This window comes from Phycomyces blakesleeanus, assembly GCF_001638985.1.
Source record: "Phycomyces blakesleeanus NRRL 1555(-) unplaced genomic scaffold PHYBLscaffold_11, whole genome shotgun sequence".
Classification (NCBI taxonomy): Eukaryota; Fungi; Mucoromycota; class Mucoromycetes; order Mucorales; family Phycomycetaceae; genus Phycomyces; species Phycomyces blakesleeanus.
Genome location: NW_017265144.1, coordinates 897782 through 919826, shown reverse-complemented (window position 1 = coordinate 919826; position 22045 = coordinate 897782). Strand labels below are relative to the sequence as shown.

Sequence of the window (22045 nt, the reverse complement as noted above, 5' to 3'; positions counted from 1 at the left end):
CGATCTCTTCAAAGGTCTCTATTACTTTCTATACCTCTTCCTTTCTTTCTTAAAAACTATATATCTATCTTCTTGGTCTGTTACGGCGTGCCGTTCTTTATCATTCAAAGCAAGAAGAAAATAAAAAGAAAAAGAAAAAGAATCATTTATCCACACACACACACACACACAGAAATCCCTATCTTCTTCTTCTTCTTCTTTTTTTTTTGAGGATTTTGAATGCTATCTGTATATCCTGGAATGAGCCTGGAAACTAACTTCCCCTCTTCAACGAATGGCCTCAATCGCGGACGAACCCTAACCAATCAGCACGGGTACCAATCCATCTCCGATACTTACCCTTTTTCAATTACTCCCGACTATGGGCTTGGCGCTGCTCTTCCTGTCCAGACCATGAACACCAGCACCAGTACCAGCACCAGCACCAGCACCAGTACCAACACCAACACCAACACCAACACCAACATTAATATTAATATCAATAATAACATTATCCTTGACACCAGTAATATTAATATTAATAGCAATAGCAATAATACCGCTGCTAATACTGCTATGGCGACAGCAACGACGACGACGACTACCATTAATAACATTCAAAATAAGAATAAGAATAAGAACAAGAACAAGAGCAAGCAAAGCTATAGCCACAGACACAGACACAGCCATAGCCATAACAATAATAGTAATAGTAATAGTAATAGCCTGGCCAACGTTTCTCTTCTTGGAAACATTCAAAACAATGACTCATTTGGCACAAACATGCTGTCGGCTGGCCCGATTCTCTCTTCTCGAGTATTCATGGACTATCAGTCACAAAGCTCACCACGCACACCGATTTCAGGGGCTACTTCAGCATCAGCATCAGCATCGGCAGCATCGGCAGCAGCAGCAGCAGCAGCAGCAGCAGCAGCAGCAGCATCATCTCCATTTTCAACTCAATATTTTCCTCTACAACCTTACACCTTAAACACTCATCAAAATAGCAGACTCACCTCATCGTCCTCATCGTCCTCTATATCCACGCCTTCCTCAGTTCCATTATCAGTCGATGAGCAGTTATTCCAGCAATGGTCATATCCCAGCCCAGACTCTAACATTAATCACAACATTAACCACAATATCAACCACAACCATAACATCAACCATAACATTAACTTTAACCTCAACCACAGCCACAGCCACAGCATCAACCTCGCCACCGCCACCACCACCACCAACAACAGCAGCAGCAATACTACTAATAATAATAATAAAATTGACAGCTCAAAAAATACATCAGCTCATTTGATGATGATGTCTCCTCACACAAAAGACCCAATTTCTTCCGTCGACTGCTCACCGTCATATGACACTACACATCTGGCTGGACCAGGCGTTATAGGCGTACCTTATCACAGAAGTGACATGTATCATCCCTACACCCACTACAATGGTAATAATATAACACCAATGTCAATGTCAATGTCAATTTCAATAGCTATAGCTATAGCTATAGCAATACCAATACCAATACCAATAGTATATTACATTCAATATATAACTACTTATTTATTTATTTACTCAAACGTAACACTAACCACACTAAATTCATTAACAAAAATAAAAATAAAAAATAGAAACCTTGAGCTCACCCATGCCGTCGTCTGGGGTCATGGCCTATGCACAAAAGAAGGCCGGAATGACCTCCTCGGCGTTCGTTTCACATATGCAACAACAGCAGAGACACACCTCTGTGGCTTCTTCATCTTCTTCATCTTACAAGTGTCAGCAAAGACGGTCTTCGGTTGCTACCTCTAGATCCACATCACCCTCAACTGTTTCTGAAAGTAACTGTGGCCAGTCCAATCAAACCCCACAGCCTCACCTACAGCAGGCTTTCAATACTCCAATCAAGGGAACCGGTTCACAATCCAAACGTTACAAATGTAACTATTGTTCAAAGGAATTCACACGTCCAAGTTCACTTATAACCCATACATACAGCCACACTGGAGAGGTTTGTTTTTTATTTTTATTTTTATTATTATTATTATTATAAACATAGAACATAAAGCGCAAAATGCAAAATGCAAAATGCAAAATGCAAAATGCAAAACGCAAAGACACAAGACACAAATATTTACTTTTTTTTTTTTTTTGGTATCTTGCTTTTATTTTAGAAACCATTCAAGTGTCCTATCGAAGGCTGTGGTCGACACTTTTCAGTGGTCAGCAATCTTCGTCGACACGCAAAAATACACTCTGCAAATACCCTTTCGACTTCTTCATCTTCTTCATCATGTTCTTCCTAGACACCAAAAAAAAATATATATATATATATATTTCTCTTTGCATGCAATGTAGACTTATTTCTTTCTTTCTTTCTTATATATTCAGCACTCTACACACATTTATATGTATGTATTTATGTATATATGTAATATGTATATGTATTGACCATTCGTACATCTTGTCTCACCTCTCATTACCCTTTTCTATCTCTCTCTCTCTCTCTCTCAGATCCCACACACTTCTCAATCTCCCCTTTTTCTCTCTCTCTCTCCTTACCATTCGTTTTTTTTTTCTCTTTACTTTACTTTACTTTCTTATTTATCTCTTTTGGTTCGAAATCAATAACATTCCTATACTTTGTACACTGCATTCAAAAAGGGGCTAAGGGATTTTGTGGCAGAGGGAAACTGATTGATGTCAAGACGCGTGGTCAAAATGGGTCAAATTGGCATGTAAGGAACACGGCAGGCGTTTAGATATTTATATTTATATATATATATATATATGTATATGTATGTATGTATGTATGTGTATATAGTCTTTAAATAATTTCTATTTTGTGTGTGTGTGCGTGCGTGCGCAATTGTGGCACAATAACGGGTTACCGTTGTATTGTGCAACACATACATACATACACACCTGCAGCTGATGCCAAAACATTTATATATATATAGAAGCTTTTTGTTTGTTTGTTTGTTTGTTTGTTTGTTTGTTTGATTGGTTTGGTTTGGTTTGGTTTGGTTTTTATCAATGTTGTTGAGTAAAAAAAAAAAGGGCAGATAGACATGGATACAAATGTAGATTTAAAGCCATGGTAATAATAATATAATGTAATGGACCAAATGAGAGAAATATATATAAAATACACTGTGTAGAATGTGGAGGGAGAAAATATAGATAAAGTGAGTGAGTAAATGAGTGAGTATGGAACTATAAGCAAAAAGTGAAAATGGAAACAAAAATCAAGGGGGGGGGGGGGGGGGAAGTATTTGATTTTATTTTGGGGGGGGGGGGGGGGGGAGTGTATGATAATTAACAAGCTTGGGACTGGTTGCCACAATAATTAACCTGTCTATTTCTTCACTTTACTTCACTTTACTTTGCTACAAATTGCCTTGTTTGTAAGTCTAACCGAAACTTCTTGTGATACTTTTCTTTATTTCTTTTTTTGGTTACTTGTTTCAATTTAAGTTTTTTTTTTTTTCTTAATTATTACTTGTTGTTGTTTTTTGTTGTTGTTATGGTGATTCTACCATTGTGTTTGATATCCTATATAGTCCATTGATATCATTCATCTTTTAGATAATCTTTTGGGAGCTTATATATATATATATATATATAATTGTGTGTATATATGTTATTCTAGGAGTAAAGAGATCGAGAAAAAGAAAAAAAAAATACTAATAAAGCGCTCAATTTGTTGTTATCATTGCTGCTTACTCTTTGTAACCAATTCAAAAACCTCGTTTCTTTCTTATAACAAATTTAATATTAGAATTAAATTCAACAAGTTATTATATAGACTCGATCAGTTTACATTGAAACATGTCGTGTGAGTTCTGGTCCGAGATTCTGGACATAATGTAGATTTTTCACACACACACACAGAGAGAGAAATATCTTTTATGTTGTGCAAAATAATAATACTAATAATAATGATTTACGGAAATTATATAAATGTCAATCAAACTGTGATTTTTTTGTATTCTACAGAGGTCAAAAGTAAATGTAATGTCAAGAATTACCAAAAAAAGAAAGAAATGGTAAAGCAGGAAAGTCTTGGATTTTTTTTTTTTATTTTTATTTTTTTATTGATTTTTTTTTTTGGATATTCAGTAATAGCTGTTACCTCATTTATATTTTATCTATAGAATGAATAGGAATATAATAGAATAGAATATTATCAAACAAGCAAACAATTTTTTTTGAGGAGCTGACACTCTTTAAAGCGCTATCAGATGTTACAACGGTTCATATTCTTTGTGTATGGGGTGTGCGTACATAAAACAGTAAAAACTATTAATGTTATATAAATATAATATGATTACAAGATAAAGAACAAAAGAAATGAGGAGAGGGGGGGGGGGAAGTGGAGATCAAAGGTTTTCTTGGGGTTTACTACCCTACAAAAAAGAAAGAATATCCATCTTGTTTAAAACCCCGTGTATAACATTGTATGTTGTTTTGCGTTTTCTGATATTAAAATAAAGAAAAATCGTGCTTTTTAGCAATGGAGGTATCACAAGAAAAAAGAAAACTTTCGCAATATACTATAGACAGAGAAATGGAAAAAAAAAAAAAACTTGAATTGAACTTGATTTCCATAGATACATATATATATATATATTACAGATTGTTATGTTTTGAAAAAACTGAATATTAATATTATACACCAATTGATTCTTTTTTTTTTAAAAAAAAAAAGTTAGACTATTAATGTTCTCTATTTTAGATATATTTTGTTCTTTTAACATACTGATAACAAAGGATTATTCTTTACTATTGAAACCATGAGACCTTTAGCTTAGTATTATGTATATATACAATCTGTGCTTGTGCGTTTGTGTCTCGATATTTAACACAAATTTTCTTGGCAAACAATGTATTTTAAGTAATCTTTTCAAGTAATTACTCAGGGACTATATAAAAGAATAAAATTAAAGGAGACTATTGCTTTAAGTACATATAGATGTATATAACTAGCCTACAAAAGTATAGAATTTAATAGAGCCTGCTATTTAATGTATGTGGGCGTACATGTATGTGTATATTGAATATAATATCTTAGACGCTAATTACAATAAGCGTATAGGTTTTTTTTTGATAGCAATATCATAAGAGTTGTTAAAGAATGCTGTTCTAACGTATGTGCGTATGTGTGTATGCACAGTTGATGTTAATCGAACAATAGGTATCCTGTTTACACAATCTAGAAAGCATATTGGGCAGACCAAGAAAAATAAAATAAAGTCACAACCGAATACCTATTTCTTTTACCTCTCCCCCAAAATCCAATCCGATCCAACCCAACTCAACTTCTGATATGTTTGAGCTTATAAGATATAATATAATATATAATCATTCCATGAATGAATGAATGAATGAATGAATCGATTTTATTTTACTTGAATTCATTTTCGAGCGAAAATACTCTAGTTTAATATTTTGTACATTATGATTGTATTACTAAAGGAACGACAAGGTCAATTGCGAGAAATGCATCTTGAACAATAGTACCGTTATTAATCTTATCTGTTAAATATTTATGTACGGATGTGCATGTTTATTGTAAGCGAAACATTCAATACAAAGTTACGATATTTCTACGCAGTATATAGAAAGCGTTTCTAATTTAATTTGGAAAAACAAAACAAAACAAAACAAAACAAGCAAGCAAAAAACATATGAGGCATTTCTTTTTTAGTCTACACTTTATTCAAATCAAATGTATACAATTGTACAGAGCGTTTACTAGAGTACCAAGGTTGTAAGTAAAAATATATATATAAAAAAAAGTTTTGTAATTGATGAATACAGGTTGGTTTGAAAATTACATGCTTTTTATCGTAAGATATTAAAATAGGAATACTAAATAGATATATAACATTTACAGCACAAGGTAATATAATGTAGCATAGTATAGCAAATTATATCTATTGGATAACAAGGCGCATAATCTTTTTCTTTCATTCGTTCTTTCGTTCATTCGTTCTCAATACCCCCCATCCTTAATTTTTCATTCTTTTATTTTATTTTAAAAGCAGTTTGCATTACACAAAATAAAGAACCAAAGAAAGCAAAGAAAAAAGAGAAATACTAATACTGAGTAGTACATGTTTCTTGGAGCGTGTACACTTATTGGGGGAGTAAAAGTGTCTATGGCTTTGAGATGATTAAAAATGCAACCAATGTTTTCATATCTCGTCTTCTGTTTTCTATTATATGTAAGTCTACTTGGCTCTAGATCCAGTTCTATCTCTTTATCTCTTTCTTTAAATGTATTTATTTATTTAATTATGTATGTATGTATGTCTTTTGGGGTTGTACGTTTTGTGCGTCTAGACAAATATGGCAAAAATTTGTTCTAAATATTTAGTCGTAGAACGTCCAAGGATTTTTTTTTTTTAAAAAAAAAAGCATTCTGGTTGGACAAAACTAAAAGAAAGAAAAAAGGTCTCTAATTTATTTAATTTTTTTTTTTTTTTTTTTTGGTTTTGTAGAAATATTCTGCAGAATTTATTTTCTTTTTGCAGAAAATTCCTATCATTTTATTTGAACTACTCTTTAAATTTTTTATTTAATTTAATTTGATTTGATTTGATTTAATTTGATTGCTTTATTCTTGGGTTTGATTTTTTATTTGGGGGGGTAAAAGGGGAAGGTAAAGGGGAAGTGGAGTAAAGTAAATTATAGCAGGACATATCGAATGAAAAAGAAAATAAGAATAATAGCAATATTTCTCATTCTTTTTCAGATGTATGTATATAGTAATAATAAATACCGTTTCCTGTTTCTTGTTGTCTTTGTCATGACTGTAATATACTACACAAATATGATAAATGCTTTAATTTAAACCTTATTAAATAACTAGATTAGTCACTACTACTTCTATTATTATTACTGTTATTTTCAGTGTCATTCCTGTCATAATAATAACCTGAGCTTATATAACAATCTCGTTACATATATAAATAGTTAAATAACAAAAAAAGAAACGCTTTCGTTTAACTCGGAGGGATGATCTACAAAGCAGCCAGTACACAATTGCTTATTGAAAGGAGGGAGGGTTTTATCTTTAGGGTGACAGAAGCAAATGTGGGATGTTATTTAATTATAATATAATGTCATGGAGACGGCACCATCTCTTTTTTGAATTCAGACACTCCAACTCTTAAGCAAAACAATATTAGTATTCTTTTGAAAACGCACACATACATACATACATACATACACTCAGAAAATGAGAAAAGAATGGCCACATATGTTGTTTTATATATAGAAACACATGCTGGTAAAACATCAATACTAGGTATGAATTTAAGATCTCCCAATTTACAAATATTTAATGAGAGCGTAATAAAAACAAAAGAGGCAGATCGATTGATCGATCTGCCAGTCAGCCAGCCAGCCAGTCAGTTGATCGGTCTAGGAAGGGTTAACCAAAAAGATATTCGATCTACTTGTACCAAGACTTAAGCCATAGCCCTAACAACACCACAAAATAAATTAACATTAAAGTGGTGAAAACAATTCTCATAACCATTGACCAGCTTATATATCCTGTCCGTTAGTAATCCAGCAAGCGCGATTTTTTTTAAACGTGTATGCTGTGTATCCGCAAATAAATCATAAGAATCAGAAAAGAAAATTGATAGGACGTGTCATAGCAAAAAAAAAGAAGCCTAATGTTAAAAGTAGAGATGAAGTTGACACTATATAGAGTTACATAAAGACAGTCAAGTATACATTATCTTAAATGTAAAGATCTTGTGGTTTATGAGCGCGCGATGGAATAGTGTATTGGCTTTGATTTGTTTATATTTTCTTGCGACCAATAAATGTGCTTATTTCAAATGAATAAATCAATAAAGTCTAATACTTATTCATATCATTATCTTTTAAAAAGACGCAGATAATTATATATGTTGTATTTTATATCCATTTTTCAAGTGCTCTTTTTATTTATCTACTAACCTAACGATAACGATTTATCACAACTTTTTTTCTTTGTTCTCTAAATCATATAATCGGTTTCTAAATATTAACATTTGTGATTACTCTTGACTTATTTATTTTAAAGAAAAGTAATGTATTCATTCAGATTGGTAAAGACAAAAAAATCTATTATTTTTTTTTATACTCAGGAATCACACCCGTTTCTTTCTATGGTTATTGGTGACGAGCTTATTTGTATCATGTTTCCGATAACCCGACCAATCAATAGACCTGCAAATATTTCTTCTTCTTCTTCTTCTTCTTCTTCTTCTTTCTCTTTCTCTGTCTCAGATTCCTTTACTAAAAGCAAAGGAAGGCTGATCTGCAAGGAGTCTAACACGATCAAAGACGGCCTTCAAGCTACTCACGTTAAATATACTATACAGACTCTCTTACTTTCTACTCTTACTTTGCTTCCGTAAAAGATTGTAGATGCTACAAAAGAGCAAGAAGATCCTGAGTTGGAACATAACAGTAAAGCTAGCTGTTCTGAGTATGTAGCAACAATTCAAGACATGTAACAAGATAGAAAGTAAAGGTAATGTACATTTATAGTAGTACACTATTTTTAATAATAATAATAATAAAAAACAAACGTTTTGGTATTTTGGAGTTTTTACGCAAAGCTGAAAAGAATATACTGGAAGTCTAATCCTGACTACCATGCCTCTGCCCTAAAGACAACAAAAACAACTAGAAAGATGAATTTCCACAGGGAACTCTGCTGTAGCCAGTCGCGTGGCCTTCAAAAATTGTTGGTTTTCTTGCATCTGGATGATAAACAATAATACTTTTTTTTTTCTTCTAGATACAATTTTGAAGTCTTATAATCTTTAGAAATAAACCTTGAACCTTTCTTTTAACACTCTTTTCATTACGATATCTCAAATAGGCATATAGAACATCGGTCTCTTTGCCAAAGATTCTAAAAATCTCTTGGCTTTGTTTCAGTAGCTCTTTGGTTGCTGGTGTAACAGTAGGTCTATTTTTTTTTCTTGGGGTAGAATGGTGTCGGCGGGGAAGGAGAAGGGTGGGTACGAATTGAATAAATCTTGAACGGAGTCAATATTTGAAGAAACCAAGAAAGTCCTTTGATATAGCGTTCATGGTTCTCGAGGATACCACCATACTTATATTAGTACATCGATTGGTTATCGTCTTTACCGCGACTGCAATGTCCTTTTCACTTTACCTTCCAAGGCTGAAATTCTTTATATATGAAGAAACATACCCAATTTGTATCCAAAATGAAAAAGAGGCAGCATTTAAGTATGTGACATTGCTTTTTATTTTACTGTTTCGTAGCTAACTATCTGCTGAACATACTTCAGCTGTAGTGGTGTATAAGAACAATATTGGCTATATATATATATATATATATATATACCTCTCGATACTTGTTAAGAAGATTCTTAAAATCTTTTGTTCTGGCCTTAAGCCTTTCGCTTGTCTGGTTTATAGCTTTTAATAAGTAACAGAGACACTTCTTGATAAAGAGAACATACAGTCAACTATTTGCAAAGTCCTCCAGATTAAAATTGGAATCGTCTTCTAATTCTTCAGTGAAGATATACTTCAAAAAACGCATAATTTTGCATTACAAGACCTTGAACTTTCGGTATGAAATGCTAGAGAGCTATTTTGAATCGCAAGTCTTTAAGCGAGAATTATACTTGAAATCTGAGAGCTACTCAATTAACTGAAGACTATATTGCAGAATAGACTTTATCTATAATAGCTTGTGAAATATATCAATCTTTTTTTTTAAAAAAAAAATGGGTTTACCTACAAAACAAAATATAATTTGTCGTTAAATAAAGTTCAACAAGAAATACATTTCACGTTTTTTTTTTATTTCTTAATATCAATGGCAAGAACAGTAACATTAAGTATCACCAAGAGCTGATAACTTTCCATTATGGGAAATAAGAACATCTTCAGCAGTGAGATAACTTTTAATTTATCTAAAGTTAAACACCGCTACTTTAGCTAAAGAAAAGGTCAATTTTCCCAACATTTCGATTTATCTTTTTCTTTGAATAAATTTTGAGAGAATTTTCATCAATAAATTTTATCTTCCTATTAAATTTAATAGGAAGATAAAGTAAAGGAACTCTCTTTTATATTTAGAGTGAATTTAATCGAACTGCTGGGAGGAAAAACTTTAGCTAAACCTTTAAATTTTCTAATATCCTTAACAGAAGCAAGCACCCATTGTCTACTTTAAATTCATGCGTTTTAGTGTATACCTTAGTCGAGACCCGTCTAACTATAGCGAGACTTTTTTTTGTTTTACCTTCCGATATCGATGTTACCAAGCAACATATTCATACTCTCTGTACCATGCCTTCTATCTTCCTTCTTCTTATTAACAAGACGGTTGCTCTGATAGTAGCAATTATGAAGTATTAGATTCCTGTATGTTGAGATTCTCGCTCCCCCTTTTTTTTTTTATCTATTTTCTGTAAAACATTCTTTGTTCTTTTAAAAAATATTAAAAATTAAGCATCGATAAATGTTGAAGCCCCTCTTATCATATATATATATATATATATATATATATATATATAATTATCAAAATTAGCATTAATAACTAAGGTTGAGATTCTGTCATTGCATTGTAAACGAGCTGCTGGATAATAAATACTAAGAGAGAGAGAGAGAGAGAGAGAGAGAGGGAATACATGTAATAAAAGATTGGTTACATGATACAAGTGTTGTAGAACACAGTGACTTGCTTTTTTTATATAGAAGGAAAGTATTACTGCTGCCAACAAAAGCTATAAACCAAATTGATATACTCAGCTTTGTGTGGGAAATTAAGATTATGTACAAAGCATTCTTATATATATATATATGTATGTCATAGAATTACTTATAGTACCTTCCACACACACACATACACACACACAGAAGGAATATCGCAAACCTTTCGACAAATAATAAAATCTCGTCTGTAAAGGTATCTGTATATCAGATTTACAAGAGATTGTTTAGTAATAAGATCACATAATATATACGTTTTCGGCCTTAGAAACCGTGAGGTGAACAAAAAAAGAAAAATATAGATGGTAAAAAAAAAGGCGCTTTTGAAATAACTTTCTTTAATTTGTTTTCATCTTTGTGTTCGTGTTGGCTCCTGTCTACATGTATTCTCAAAGCCGTTTACCCCACCCCCCACCCCCACACTTGGGGTTTTTTACGTGCTTTCTTACTTTTTTTCTTCTTCGCTGACTATTACCCTTTGTCATGCCTTGTCCAATACTTCTTTCCTTTATTTATCTATCATTTGTGCTTATTTTTTTTTATTCCCCCCTCATATTTAGGGGGTAACATTTTTTATTATTTTCATTTATTCCTCAGTCCTCACTGAGTCAACTGAATGCTAAAATGCGCAAGGCCTAGTACAACCCACAATAAAAAAAAAATTCGCCTGTATATATGTCTGTGTCTGTGTTTACTTTTGTGTCAAACTTTATTTAGTAGTGTAATATATTGTACTTATCAGAGCATTTACTGTAATACACTTCAAGTCTAGAAGGTTTTGGAACATTGACACTGGGAAAAATGTGATTGAACTGGTCAGTACGTGTTAGTATGGTGTTCGCATACTAGACAACTATGGTTATCGTGTTATCTTTCATATATCCAGTGAGCTTTTCCCGCAAGAGCACATAGGCATGCACATCCCATTAATGTAAAGGAACAAGGAAAATAATGTCGCAAAATCTGACTCTAATTCACTCACACATGGATATTGATACACTCCTTTTAGATACCATGTGTTATCTTCTTGTAGGCTAATATACTTTTCTTTATTGTACCTTGTGCACCAACATATTCCTTCTTCTCCTTCTTTTTCTTCTTCTTTGTATCGAGTTAAAGTTACTGGTTAATATCTTAGCTCTAACAAATCAAATCCACACAATCCATTTCAGCCTAGACAAATTCCCTTCAAAAATCGTTGCCCTTCTGCTTAATTTAATTTTGGAATTTTTATAGCAGCTTTTGATAAACCAGCTTAATCATTTGTAGAGTATCGAGGAAGAGTATTTTATCGGATTGACATGGTCTATCTTGACTTACTCTTTTTATTTTCATTGAATTGAATTGCTGTGGTAGAACTTGATCTGTCTCTGCTCTGACCCCTTGTATCGTGTGTACAATTCCCATGTGTGTTTCAACAGTTTCTTTCTTTTCCCTCTGGCCAGTATTTTGAGTTTACTGTCTTCATTTGCTGTTTCTTCCTAAGCCAATTTTTTTTTCATTTTTGACAGGGTGTTCCGGTGCAATAAGTAGGAGAAGCGTTGCTCAAGAACATGACAGACAACCTTTCATTTTTTTTTCTGGTGATTTCTTCCAATATAACCATAGACCAATCTTGAATACACAAACATAGAGCTGTACATCAACTGTTCGACTTGTCTATTACTAAAAACTAGGTTACATCTTCACTATCCTTAAAAATGGTTCAAAAGTACCAAAAAAAAACTTTATGATTCTGCTACTGCTTTTCGTACATATTATTTTATATATCATGGCCGTGTATATTTTTGTTTTGGCTACCAGGCTAATACAGCAGTATTACTCATTCAATATTTACCTCTGGGTTATAGAATTATAAAGAGTAGCTTAGACACTAAAGAATACACGGCATTTAAAAATAAAAAATAATAATAAAGAAACAAAGAAGTGGCGCAATTGAAAGAAGACAAAAGAAAGAAAAAAAAACATTTATATTTTGGAGTTGAGCCCAAACCTAATTGGTGTTTCATTTAAAATAAAGAAACACGTTTATTATACGCGACAAAGAATTTATTGAATAGTATTAGTGGAATCATATTGCGGGTAGTAAAAAAAAAATGAACAAATAATAACGACAACAGAGCGGTGGGAAATATTTACACCATGTTAAAAAGGGGGTTTTTTTTTGTTTTTTTGTGTTTGTTTGTATTGATCTGTTGGATAGGTTCATATTTATTAAGAGGCTCCTGAATGAACAGGACAAAAGAGTAAATTATATGATTTGGTTTGAGGGCTATATGGGCTATATGACACACCATCCTGAGGGAAGCTACTTTAAAGTTTCTTTTTTTGTTTGTTTCCGTTTCAAGGTGTATACATTTTTGAAGTCATAGCTACTATACATGCAGTAAAATAAGTGTTTAGAATTTGCAAACAGAATTAGATTTTTATCCTATATATGAAAACAAACACACGAGTATTATTATAATAGCCATAGTCTTAAGAAAGTAGTCCAATGCCACTTTCTTTAAATAATAAACACCTACAAGAATACAGGCAGATAGGCATACAGACAAAACCTCCCGCTTATATTCATTTTTCTTGTAATATGCACTCGTTAGAATAGCAGAATTCTGAAGGCACAGTAACACAGAAAAAAAGAAGGGTTAAAGAATGTATTGCCCATTTAAACTACGAATAGCATCCCATTAATATAATATATATATATATATATAAATAACTTGCAATTCTCGCATACACTTGGTACTAATATTAATCTATTGATATTTAAAAAATATTTAAGAATAAGAATACCAACAGCAAAATCAACAAGAATAGTACAAAGATGAAAGAAGCTGTATTGTGAAGAATTAAATCAAATTCCTAATCTCAAACACAAAATGCAACCCGTGAACGTTCTTCCAAGGTAGTATCTTTACAGTCACCTTTTTATTTATTTTATTTCTAAATTATCATTAATGCATCAAGAAGTGCTGCTTTGAGAAAATCGCTTTGTTACATAAATATCGTCTTTGCAAATTGATATCATATTGTTCTCTTGGATGTCCGAATCATTTTTCACCAATTGCAACTTAATTACACAGCCCCGGGGAAACCCTTCCGCGCTTTTCAGCTTAAAAGTACCATGGAGATAAAGAGGACATGTTTGAGAGAGTCATTGTGTGAGACAAAAAGAAAAGAAAAGAAAACTGACAAGTATAAGAGAGCGAACAAGTACTAGAAGAGTGCTATTGACAAGAAAACAATTTCTATTTTTCTGACCTAATTATTACTGTGTACCCTCCCTAAGATAGTATTTCGATAATTTATTCTACTGTTATTTTTTTATAATGAATAAGGGCAAATATAAAATAAATTTCTTTTGCTTCAATGCAAAACCAAAAAAAAAAAAAATTAACTTAAAAACTAATACTATGGTGCAATCAGAGATAGTTATCCAAGTCTGGGTGTTTTTTCTTTTCTTTTTTCTAGAAATTGAAACACTTTAAAGGCCTTCATAGACGGTGCGTGAAAATCTACGGTTTAAAAAAGAAAGTCATGTGATCAGAAAAGTAGCCAAGCTTCAAGTCCATAGCCTTTTTTTCTTATAATCAGCGGAGATCAAATAATTCTTCTATATATAAAAAAACGATCAAAGAAATTGAAACAAATCCAAGAACATGGATATTTGCGCCCGATTGCACCATAAAAAAGAATGTAGGACAAGAGTAAGATATTGAAAAGGTGCTTTTAGATTTGGACTACAATAATAGCAAAGAAAACTAACAAAGTTAAATTGAAACACATACACACATATATATATATATATATAATGAAAAATAGTTGATATGGATAGACTAAAAGTTCAAAAAGAAAGAGTAAAAAGAAAAAGAGCAAAACTTTACGACATATTATTGGGTTAGAGTTTTAATTAGTTTTGCCCTTTTTTTGAACTTTTTTTTGAACTTTTAGTCTGTCCACACCAAGTGTTTAATCAAAATTCAACCTTAAAACAACCCCTTAAACACAATAAAGGTTGCAAGAAAATATTTTATTAAAGTCAACACCCCCCTCGTCCCTACTCTCCTTTATTTATTTATTTATATATTTATTTTGGCATTGAACATAGAACGTATGCATACTATATTGTTAATGTAAAAGGAGCATTTCAAGATAATGCTGATATACTTATCAGAAACAAGCTGAAAACTTCATATTCCCATTGTTATTACTTTATCTGCCAAGAATAACGGTGCTCTATTCTTATGCTTATTAATGGCTCAAGGATGCGATGTTATATCGCAATTTTTTCAAATTACATTGTCTTGGAACTTTAGGAATGTAATATTTGAAAACCTGCTTATAAGCATAGTAATTTTTTTGTAAGTACTAATGAATTGATAACTGATTATGTTTATTTTATTTATTTGTTTTTTATTTTTGAAAGAGAGAGAGAGAGAGAGTGGGATAAAATATCAGGTTTTTTCTTGAACATCTTGATAATTACAAGTAGTTTAAAGTATGAATGATAAAATACAAATACAAATTTAATAGTAAAAACATTAACATAACAGGAACCATCAAGATTTTCTGTAGTTTTAAAGTATTTTCCATTGAATTGATGCTCCTTTTTTGGCACTTGGCGACTATAAATCTGCATTTTATTATTAGGACAAATTAATGAGAATGGCCTCTCCATTATTCCAGGTATATATATATATATCAATAATTTATAATCAATAGAAAATAACTTGAGAACCTTGTGTTTTTTTTTATTCTCATACTGATATTGATATTATAGGATATTGATTTTGTTTTGGATCAGGTAACTTTTGCTTCATTAGTACAAACTCATCGTTGTACACAAGATACACACAAAATGAGCCAAAAGTCATTTCATTCCAAATATCTGTCCTGTCTGCCTGCCTTTTGAAAAAAAAACTCTTCCTATTAATATGTAAGATCTAATCTTTATATATATAAATATATATTGAGCTACTTGTTTAAAGGCAATGGGCCTTTGGGCACACAAATCAAAAGCCAAGACAGTTTGGGGTTTATAATTATTGTTACCCAAAATCCACTTTGATTCTATTTCCTCAAACTATTTTTCTTTCTTTCTTGATATTTATTTATTGATTTAGTTTTCTTGGCCTCAATACTTTTGGGCTCTCAGATTGGCTGTATTTCCCTATCAATTTGATCGAATATTAATTTCTGGTAACCTTCTTTATTCCTGGCCTCTTCATTCTCTTCTTTAATCTTTATATTATATATGTTTATATCAAAATAAGATCTAGGTCTATGCTTAAAACAAGAAAGAACTTTTATAGTTGCACTAATTGTTTATCGATCAGAACTGTCCCTTTCTATAAAACAGCCAGTGGATAACCTCACTAGAAACACACACACACACAATTGTCTATTAAATTTAAATTAAATTAACTAATAAATACATATAAAAATGAATTACACTTGATGCCAAATTAACATCTGTATATATATACATATGTGTATTGTATTATGTATCGGACATTGAAGCTAGTTATATTATTCCTTTCATGGGAAAGAAATAAAATAAAAAAAGAAATAAACATCCTATTTTAGCCATGAGATTCCTATACCCCATCACTCACAATGTGCGTCGATTCACTACTGCCAATACACTAAAAGTCGAACAAAAGGCAACAAGAGGCTGGCGTAAATATGTTCAGCAATTCCGCGACAAGCCGGCCTCTTATGTGACCACATTTGCAATTTTACATGAAGTTACAGCAATCATCCCATTCCCGTTTATTTACTATGCTCTTGATGCATCTGCGCTCTCAATCCCGGTTTCAGAGACTGCGATTACAGAAGGAAATCGGTTCATCAGCAAGGTTCGTGTACACTATGGATATGAGCCACTTGATCCACAAAGTCGCGTGATGATAAACCTAGCCACAACTTATGCTGCTGTCAAGGTAACCAATTGCTATTATATATATATATATAATTGATAACCATAATAATTAATATAATAATGATACTGTTTGTGTGTGTGTGTGTGTGTGCATATTCTGTAGCTTTTGATGCCTGTCCGTCTTGCAGCATCTGCTGCCTTGACACCATTTTTTGCAGAAAAATGGGTTGGACCCTTGGTAGGTCTGATCTCAAGATTGGGAGGCAAGATAAGATCACCAAAGCCAAAAATGTAAAGGCAACCCGGATATTACTTTTAGATTTCATCAGGCCTTTCTTTTCCGATCGTAATAAAAATAAAATGATTAACCCAATCCCAGAATCTTTAAATAAATATACATTTTCTTTTCTTAATTTAATAAACAGTTTTATTACTTTTAGCCAAGGAACATATTCTGTTTCTATAACAACAAATATAATACACATTTTATGCTTAAATGAACGCTCGCCCACAGGCACATACAGAAAGAGACTAATAGAGATAGAGAAAGACCTTTGAAATAATAACATTTTTTTTAAAAAAAAACAGCTTGATTTCTTACTGTTTTACAATAGTATATATATGTATTCTTACTTATTCAGAAATTAATCTTTTTAATAATGCCAGACGATCTTTACTGTAGACGTGTAACAATCAGCAGTAATATTTAAGCTATTGGCGCACGTGTAGCCATTAAAAATAAAAATAAAATAGAAAGTTTGTCGGCTCATATATCAACTCACAAAAAATAAAATAAAATATTATCTTTATCTTAATTATCGCAAGTCGCCTTCGATCTTTCCGGGCTCCTCCATAGATGTTAATGGTCACAAATAATTTATATATATATATATATTTCTTTAAAAAAAAGAACAGCCTAATAGATTATTATCAGCATCATCATCATTATTATAATGTCTATTAAACAAGAAAGCAAATATACTGATGATCTATACCTAACATCAGATGGTGACATACTCAAGACTGACCTACAAAGCTGGATCAACAGGTCTTCACACCAGTCATTTTTTTTCTCTTCTTTTCATTTTGTATATATATATATATCTAATTTGCTAAACCAAGAAGTGCGATATTATTACGTCAATAGCGAGCTTCGTCGTACAAGAAACCCATTACACTCTTACTGTTGAATAAAATGGCTCGTTGATGGTTACACTGTGACGCATTGGCTATCTGGGACTTGAGGAACAACTTTACCTCAAGCAAGAGGAGAGAAAATGGTAAACAGACCACCCGACACAGCGTGCAACCCTCACGCGGTTGTTTTTTTTATTTTTTTTTTATTTTTAATGAACATATTCATTTTTCCAAAAAGTATCCCCGATTCAGGATGAGATGAACATTTTGTGGTTATCTATAAAAAGAGGCCAGGTATTTTTGTTCTCAAATTTTAGACATTCCTAAAAAAAAACACACGCACACAACTTCATCTATCTCTTTTCTTTACTCCAAAAGAAATTCCTTTCTTCTTCTTCTCCTAAATCAAAACCTTATACACCATGACCATTCCAGTAGAAGATATCGAAGGACAAGAGCCCGAGTGCCACAAGAAGTTCCATTTCTATGATATTGCTCAACAGATTGTCAATAAGATGAGAAGGTACTTTGAAATAAATTTAGAAAAAATTAAATTTATTCATTTATTGTATATCATAGTGAGGCACATTCAGAGGCCCATCAGACCCTTCGTAGTTACCCAGGTAATACCAACAAGGCAACCAAAGCCAAGAATGCCGCAAAAATCTACGGTATCGAGCACCCTGGATCTACTGGTGTCATTTATGTAATGGACAGAGCCATGCAGAATGGTTTTACCTATGGTGACCCTGAATGGGGTAAGTTACTAAATTTTCTTTCTATTTTAAAAAAGATGTTGATATCTAACGTTTATTTTAAATGTTATTTTGGAATCATATAGCAAACTTTGGTCAAGGTGCTCCAGAAGGTAAGCTAATAAAATAATAAAAAGAGGGATCGAGAAAAAGATTTCTTACTTTTATATATTTCATATTTTCTTTATCTTTCAAGTTGGACATATTGATGGTTGTGCAGACAAGCCTACCCACATTGAACTACCAATTGAATCGTATGAGTATGCACCTACTGCTGGTATAACCGAGTTACGTTCTGCTGTTGCCAACCTCTACAATGAGATCTATCGACAGGATAAGGAATCAAAGTACACATCTGCAAACGTAAGTTTTCTAGAATTCAAAAGAATTGAAATGGAGTGGCGGACATAGTCTAAAAGGCGATATCATTATTTTAGGTCTGTATTGTCCCTGGTGGTCGTGCAGGACTCACACGTGTAGCATCAGCCATCGGTGACATCAATGTGGGCTACTTCTTGCCCGAGGTAAAGTCATTTTGCGACCTTTTTAAATCACAATCTCTCTCTGTGTGTCTGTCTGTCTGACATCTTGTGAATATTATATGCATTTTTCTGCCAACAGTACACTGCCTATGAACAGATGCTGTCTGTCTTTAAGCGCTTTGTGCCTATTCCAACCACCCTGGAAGCCGAATCAAACTATCACATAGATCCTGACACGATCCGCAAAGAGATTTCTGGACGTGGTCTTGGTTTGATTGTTGCCTCAAACCCTCGCAACCCGACCGGTCAGCTCATTGAGGGTGAAGAACTCTGTGAATTGGTCAAGATCTCCAAAGAGAGACACACAACCCTTGTTATGGATGAGTTCTATTCGTCCTACATCTACTCACACCCAGAAGAAGAGAATGGCCGTACAGTTAGCATCTCGGAATATGTTGATGGTGAGTAACAGCACACGAGAAAAAGCAAGAGACTTTTTTTTTACAGTTAATGTTTTAATTAACTTTATTAATTAACTAATTTAATTAACTGGTGGGATTTTTCTTTGGTACCAATCCACAGATGTCAATGCAGACCCTGTTATTATCATCGATGGTCTGACAAAGAACTTTAGAGTAAGTAAATAAAAAAGTTGTTAAATCAAACGAGAGATTAAATCCGGTGGAATGGCTTGTTAGTTACCTGGTTGGCGTATCTGCTGGATCGTTGGCCCAGAATCTGTTATATCCTCTATGCAGAGCTGTGGCTCTTTCTTAGAAGGTGGTGCAAACCATCCACTCCAGCTGGCCGCAATTCCTATGCTCGATCCCGAAGTCTTTAAAAACGAAGCCAAGCACTTGCAGATCCACTTTAGAAGCAAGCGAGACTATGTTCTCGAGCGTCTGGAAGAGATTGGCATCAAGGTCAATGTACCACCAAATGCCACATTTTATATCTGGTTGGACCTCAACGAGCTCCCGGCACCTATCAACGTTGGTCTAACCTTCTTTGAGGAGTGCCTTAAAGAGAAAGTGTAAGTTGTTATTTTCATATCACCAGGTTTTCATCTTTTTTTTTTGTCGGCTTCTAATTGAATTATTGCTTAATGCCTCATAGTATCGTTGTTCCAGGAATTTTCTTCGATGTTAATGTAAGTTACTACTAATATATTATTTTATTACATGTTTAACTTATTGAAACCATTATTATTTTTTCCTTTCTTTTTTAGCCTGCAAGCCGTCGTGAGTTGTTTGAATCCCCCTGCCATCATTTCGTTAGACTTAGTTTTGGTCCTCCTATGGAAGAGCTCGTAAAAGGCCTGGATGCCATTGAACGAGGTAAGATAAAACCAGCAAAGAGTAATAAGAGAAAACATAAGACTGAATATTGTACATTTATAGTTATCAACAACTTCAAGTAAAAAACCAAAAAAAAAGAGAACAATTCCTTCATTTTTCTTTTCTTACATCACATCACACATTCAAATCATATTATATATCATATCATATTCTATTATATTATATTATATCCAAGAAATAAAGCATTATATTATATGATAAACTTCTTCCAAGCCCTCTATTTCATTTCCTTAAATATGCGTTATGATAAATCAAGTATTTCCTTTATTATCCTTATCATTATCCTTACCATAGAGATATAAAATATACACACAAATGCAAACGCAACAATAGCCATAGCCACATTCACAGCCACAATAACTTTCATCTTCTTCTTCATTTTATATATATATCCAAAAAATAGACTTTCAAAAGAGTAGATCGTCCTTCCCACTACCATCGTTCTGACTCGCCCTGACATGCTCTGCATCCATTCCGAGTACGATGACTTTGCGTAGCCTCTCTAACCGGTCTCTCTGCAACATCAAAAGTTCCTCCATATCCTCATCCTCAAGTCCATGCTGCTCAGCCAGATGTGTCTGAGATCTGTGGTGTAGATGTGCGTGATCTTTTGAGGTGTCTGTTGGGTCTGTGTCCATATCGATCGAAAGATCCATTTGAGACGAAGAAGGGAATCCCATGGATAGATCACCATCCATATCCGATGTAAGGTTATCATGCTGTAACTGCTGTTGTTGTTGCAACTGCTGTTGCTGTTCTTGTTGCAGCTCTTGATGTCGCTTATCTGCTTCAGACTGTAGAGCTACTTTTTGTTGCCAATCAAGTTGAAGGATTCGCTTGGATTGTTCCTAATTAAAAGAGATATATAAGCATTAACATTTACTTTGCCAAGAACAAAAACCAAAAACCAAAAAAAAAGCAAAAGAAAGCTTATTACCAAGATGTAGTATATTTGATCACAAATTGCCTCAAAATCATCACATTTTTCGAGTAATTTTTCTGTTTGGTGCAGAGGAGGAGGCTGTTCAACGATAACGCCTTTTTTACTAAACGTAGGTCAGTATTTAATAAAGATTCAGTATATATATGTAATTCCAAACAAATTGGTTTTAATAGGAAAAGTATATAACATACTTTATGTGGGAAGTAGCAAAGTGATCGAGAATACGCGCGGCTTGTTCGAGAATGTCCTGTAATGGAGTGTTGGCTTGTGACCGGCGAGCTTTATTTTTTTATTGCTACTATTGACATACTTTGCCTAGTAGACGATGAAGAGCAATCAACTCATTGTGAAGAGGACGCTGCATTTGCTGTGCTGCTGTATTGAATCGTTGAGACATTGTGAATGTGATGAAGACAAAAAGAAGGTCTTTAATTTTTTTTTGATCAACTGTGTGTGTGTGTGTGTGTGTCTATATCTTTAAAAAAGTTAGAATACAAGCACGTGACTTAGACTCTGCATTTAAATTCTCTGCAAATCTTCTTGCCATTTTACAACCACATCACTTAAAGTCTACTATCCATTCAATAAACTACTCGACTTATTTTTACACATTAATTGTAATATATAGTAACTAAACTTTTTATGGCGAAGAGTTATATAAAACTTGAGGGGAGACTGGGAGCTCTACTTCCAAAAAGTACGCTAATTATTTATTAATTTATTCTTTATATAGG

General features: G+C 32.9%; 5 protein-coding genes across 5 annotated transcripts; 4 read left to right on the top strand and 1 right to left on the bottom strand.

Annotated features, from left to right (window-relative positions):
* Positions 1-345: 345 nt before the first annotated feature.
* PHYBLDRAFT_168748 (hypothetical protein) lies at positions 346-931 on the bottom strand (the record flags this gene model as incomplete). The annotated part of the gene is made up of 2 exons (XM_018435929.1): positions 346-718; positions 852-931. The coding sequence occupies 2 exons, from the start codon at positions 929-931 to the stop codon at positions 346-348; spliced, it is 453 nt and encodes a 150-aa protein (XP_018291431.1).
* Positions 932-1636: 705 nt separating this feature from the next.
* Positions 1637-2642, top strand: PHYBLDRAFT_187083 (C2H2-type zinc finger transcription factor; the record flags this gene model as incomplete). The annotated part of the gene is made up of 2 exons (XM_018439325.1): positions 1637-1999; positions 2163-2642. The coding sequence occupies 2 exons, from the start codon at positions 1637-1639 to the stop codon at positions 2292-2294; spliced, it is 495 nt and encodes a 164-aa protein (XP_018291430.1). The 3' UTR covers positions 2295-2642.
* Positions 2643-8159: 5517 nt separating this feature from the next.
* Positions 8160-9233, top strand: PHYBLDRAFT_181517 (hypothetical protein; the record flags this gene model as incomplete). The annotated part of the gene is made up of 3 exons (XM_018438482.1): positions 8160-8357; positions 8415-8506; positions 8603-9233. The coding sequence occupies 3 exons, from the start codon at positions 8160-8162 to the stop codon at positions 8775-8777; spliced, it is 465 nt and encodes a 154-aa protein (XP_018291429.1). The 3' UTR covers positions 8778-9233.
* A 7110-nt stretch (positions 9234-16343) lies between these two features.
* Positions 16344-16931, top strand: PHYBLDRAFT_145784 (hypothetical protein; the record flags this gene model as incomplete). The annotated part of the gene is made up of 2 exons (XM_018431535.1): positions 16344-16697; positions 16800-16931. 2 exons carry the CDS (start codon positions 16344-16346, stop codon positions 16929-16931), a joined length of 486 nt encoding a protein of 161 aa, XP_018291428.1.
* Positions 16932-18098: 1167 nt separating this feature from the next.
* Positions 18099-21679, top strand: PHYBLDRAFT_177591 (hypothetical protein). Its single transcript, XM_018437905.1, has 14 exons — positions 18099-18296; positions 18353-18531; positions 18615-18641; positions 18725-18891; positions 18966-19052; positions 19150-19471; positions 19593-19645; positions 19709-20043; positions 20127-20160; positions 20239-20347; positions 20411-21216; positions 21306-21414; positions 21503-21558; positions 21622-21679. Exons 1-11 carry the CDS (start codon positions 18196-18198, stop codon positions 20428-20430), a joined length of 1434 nt encoding a protein of 477 aa, XP_018291427.1. The 5' UTR covers positions 18099-18195; the 3' UTR covers positions 20431-21216; positions 21306-21414; positions 21503-21558; positions 21622-21679.
* The last annotated feature ends 366 nt before the right edge of the window (positions 21680-22045 follow it).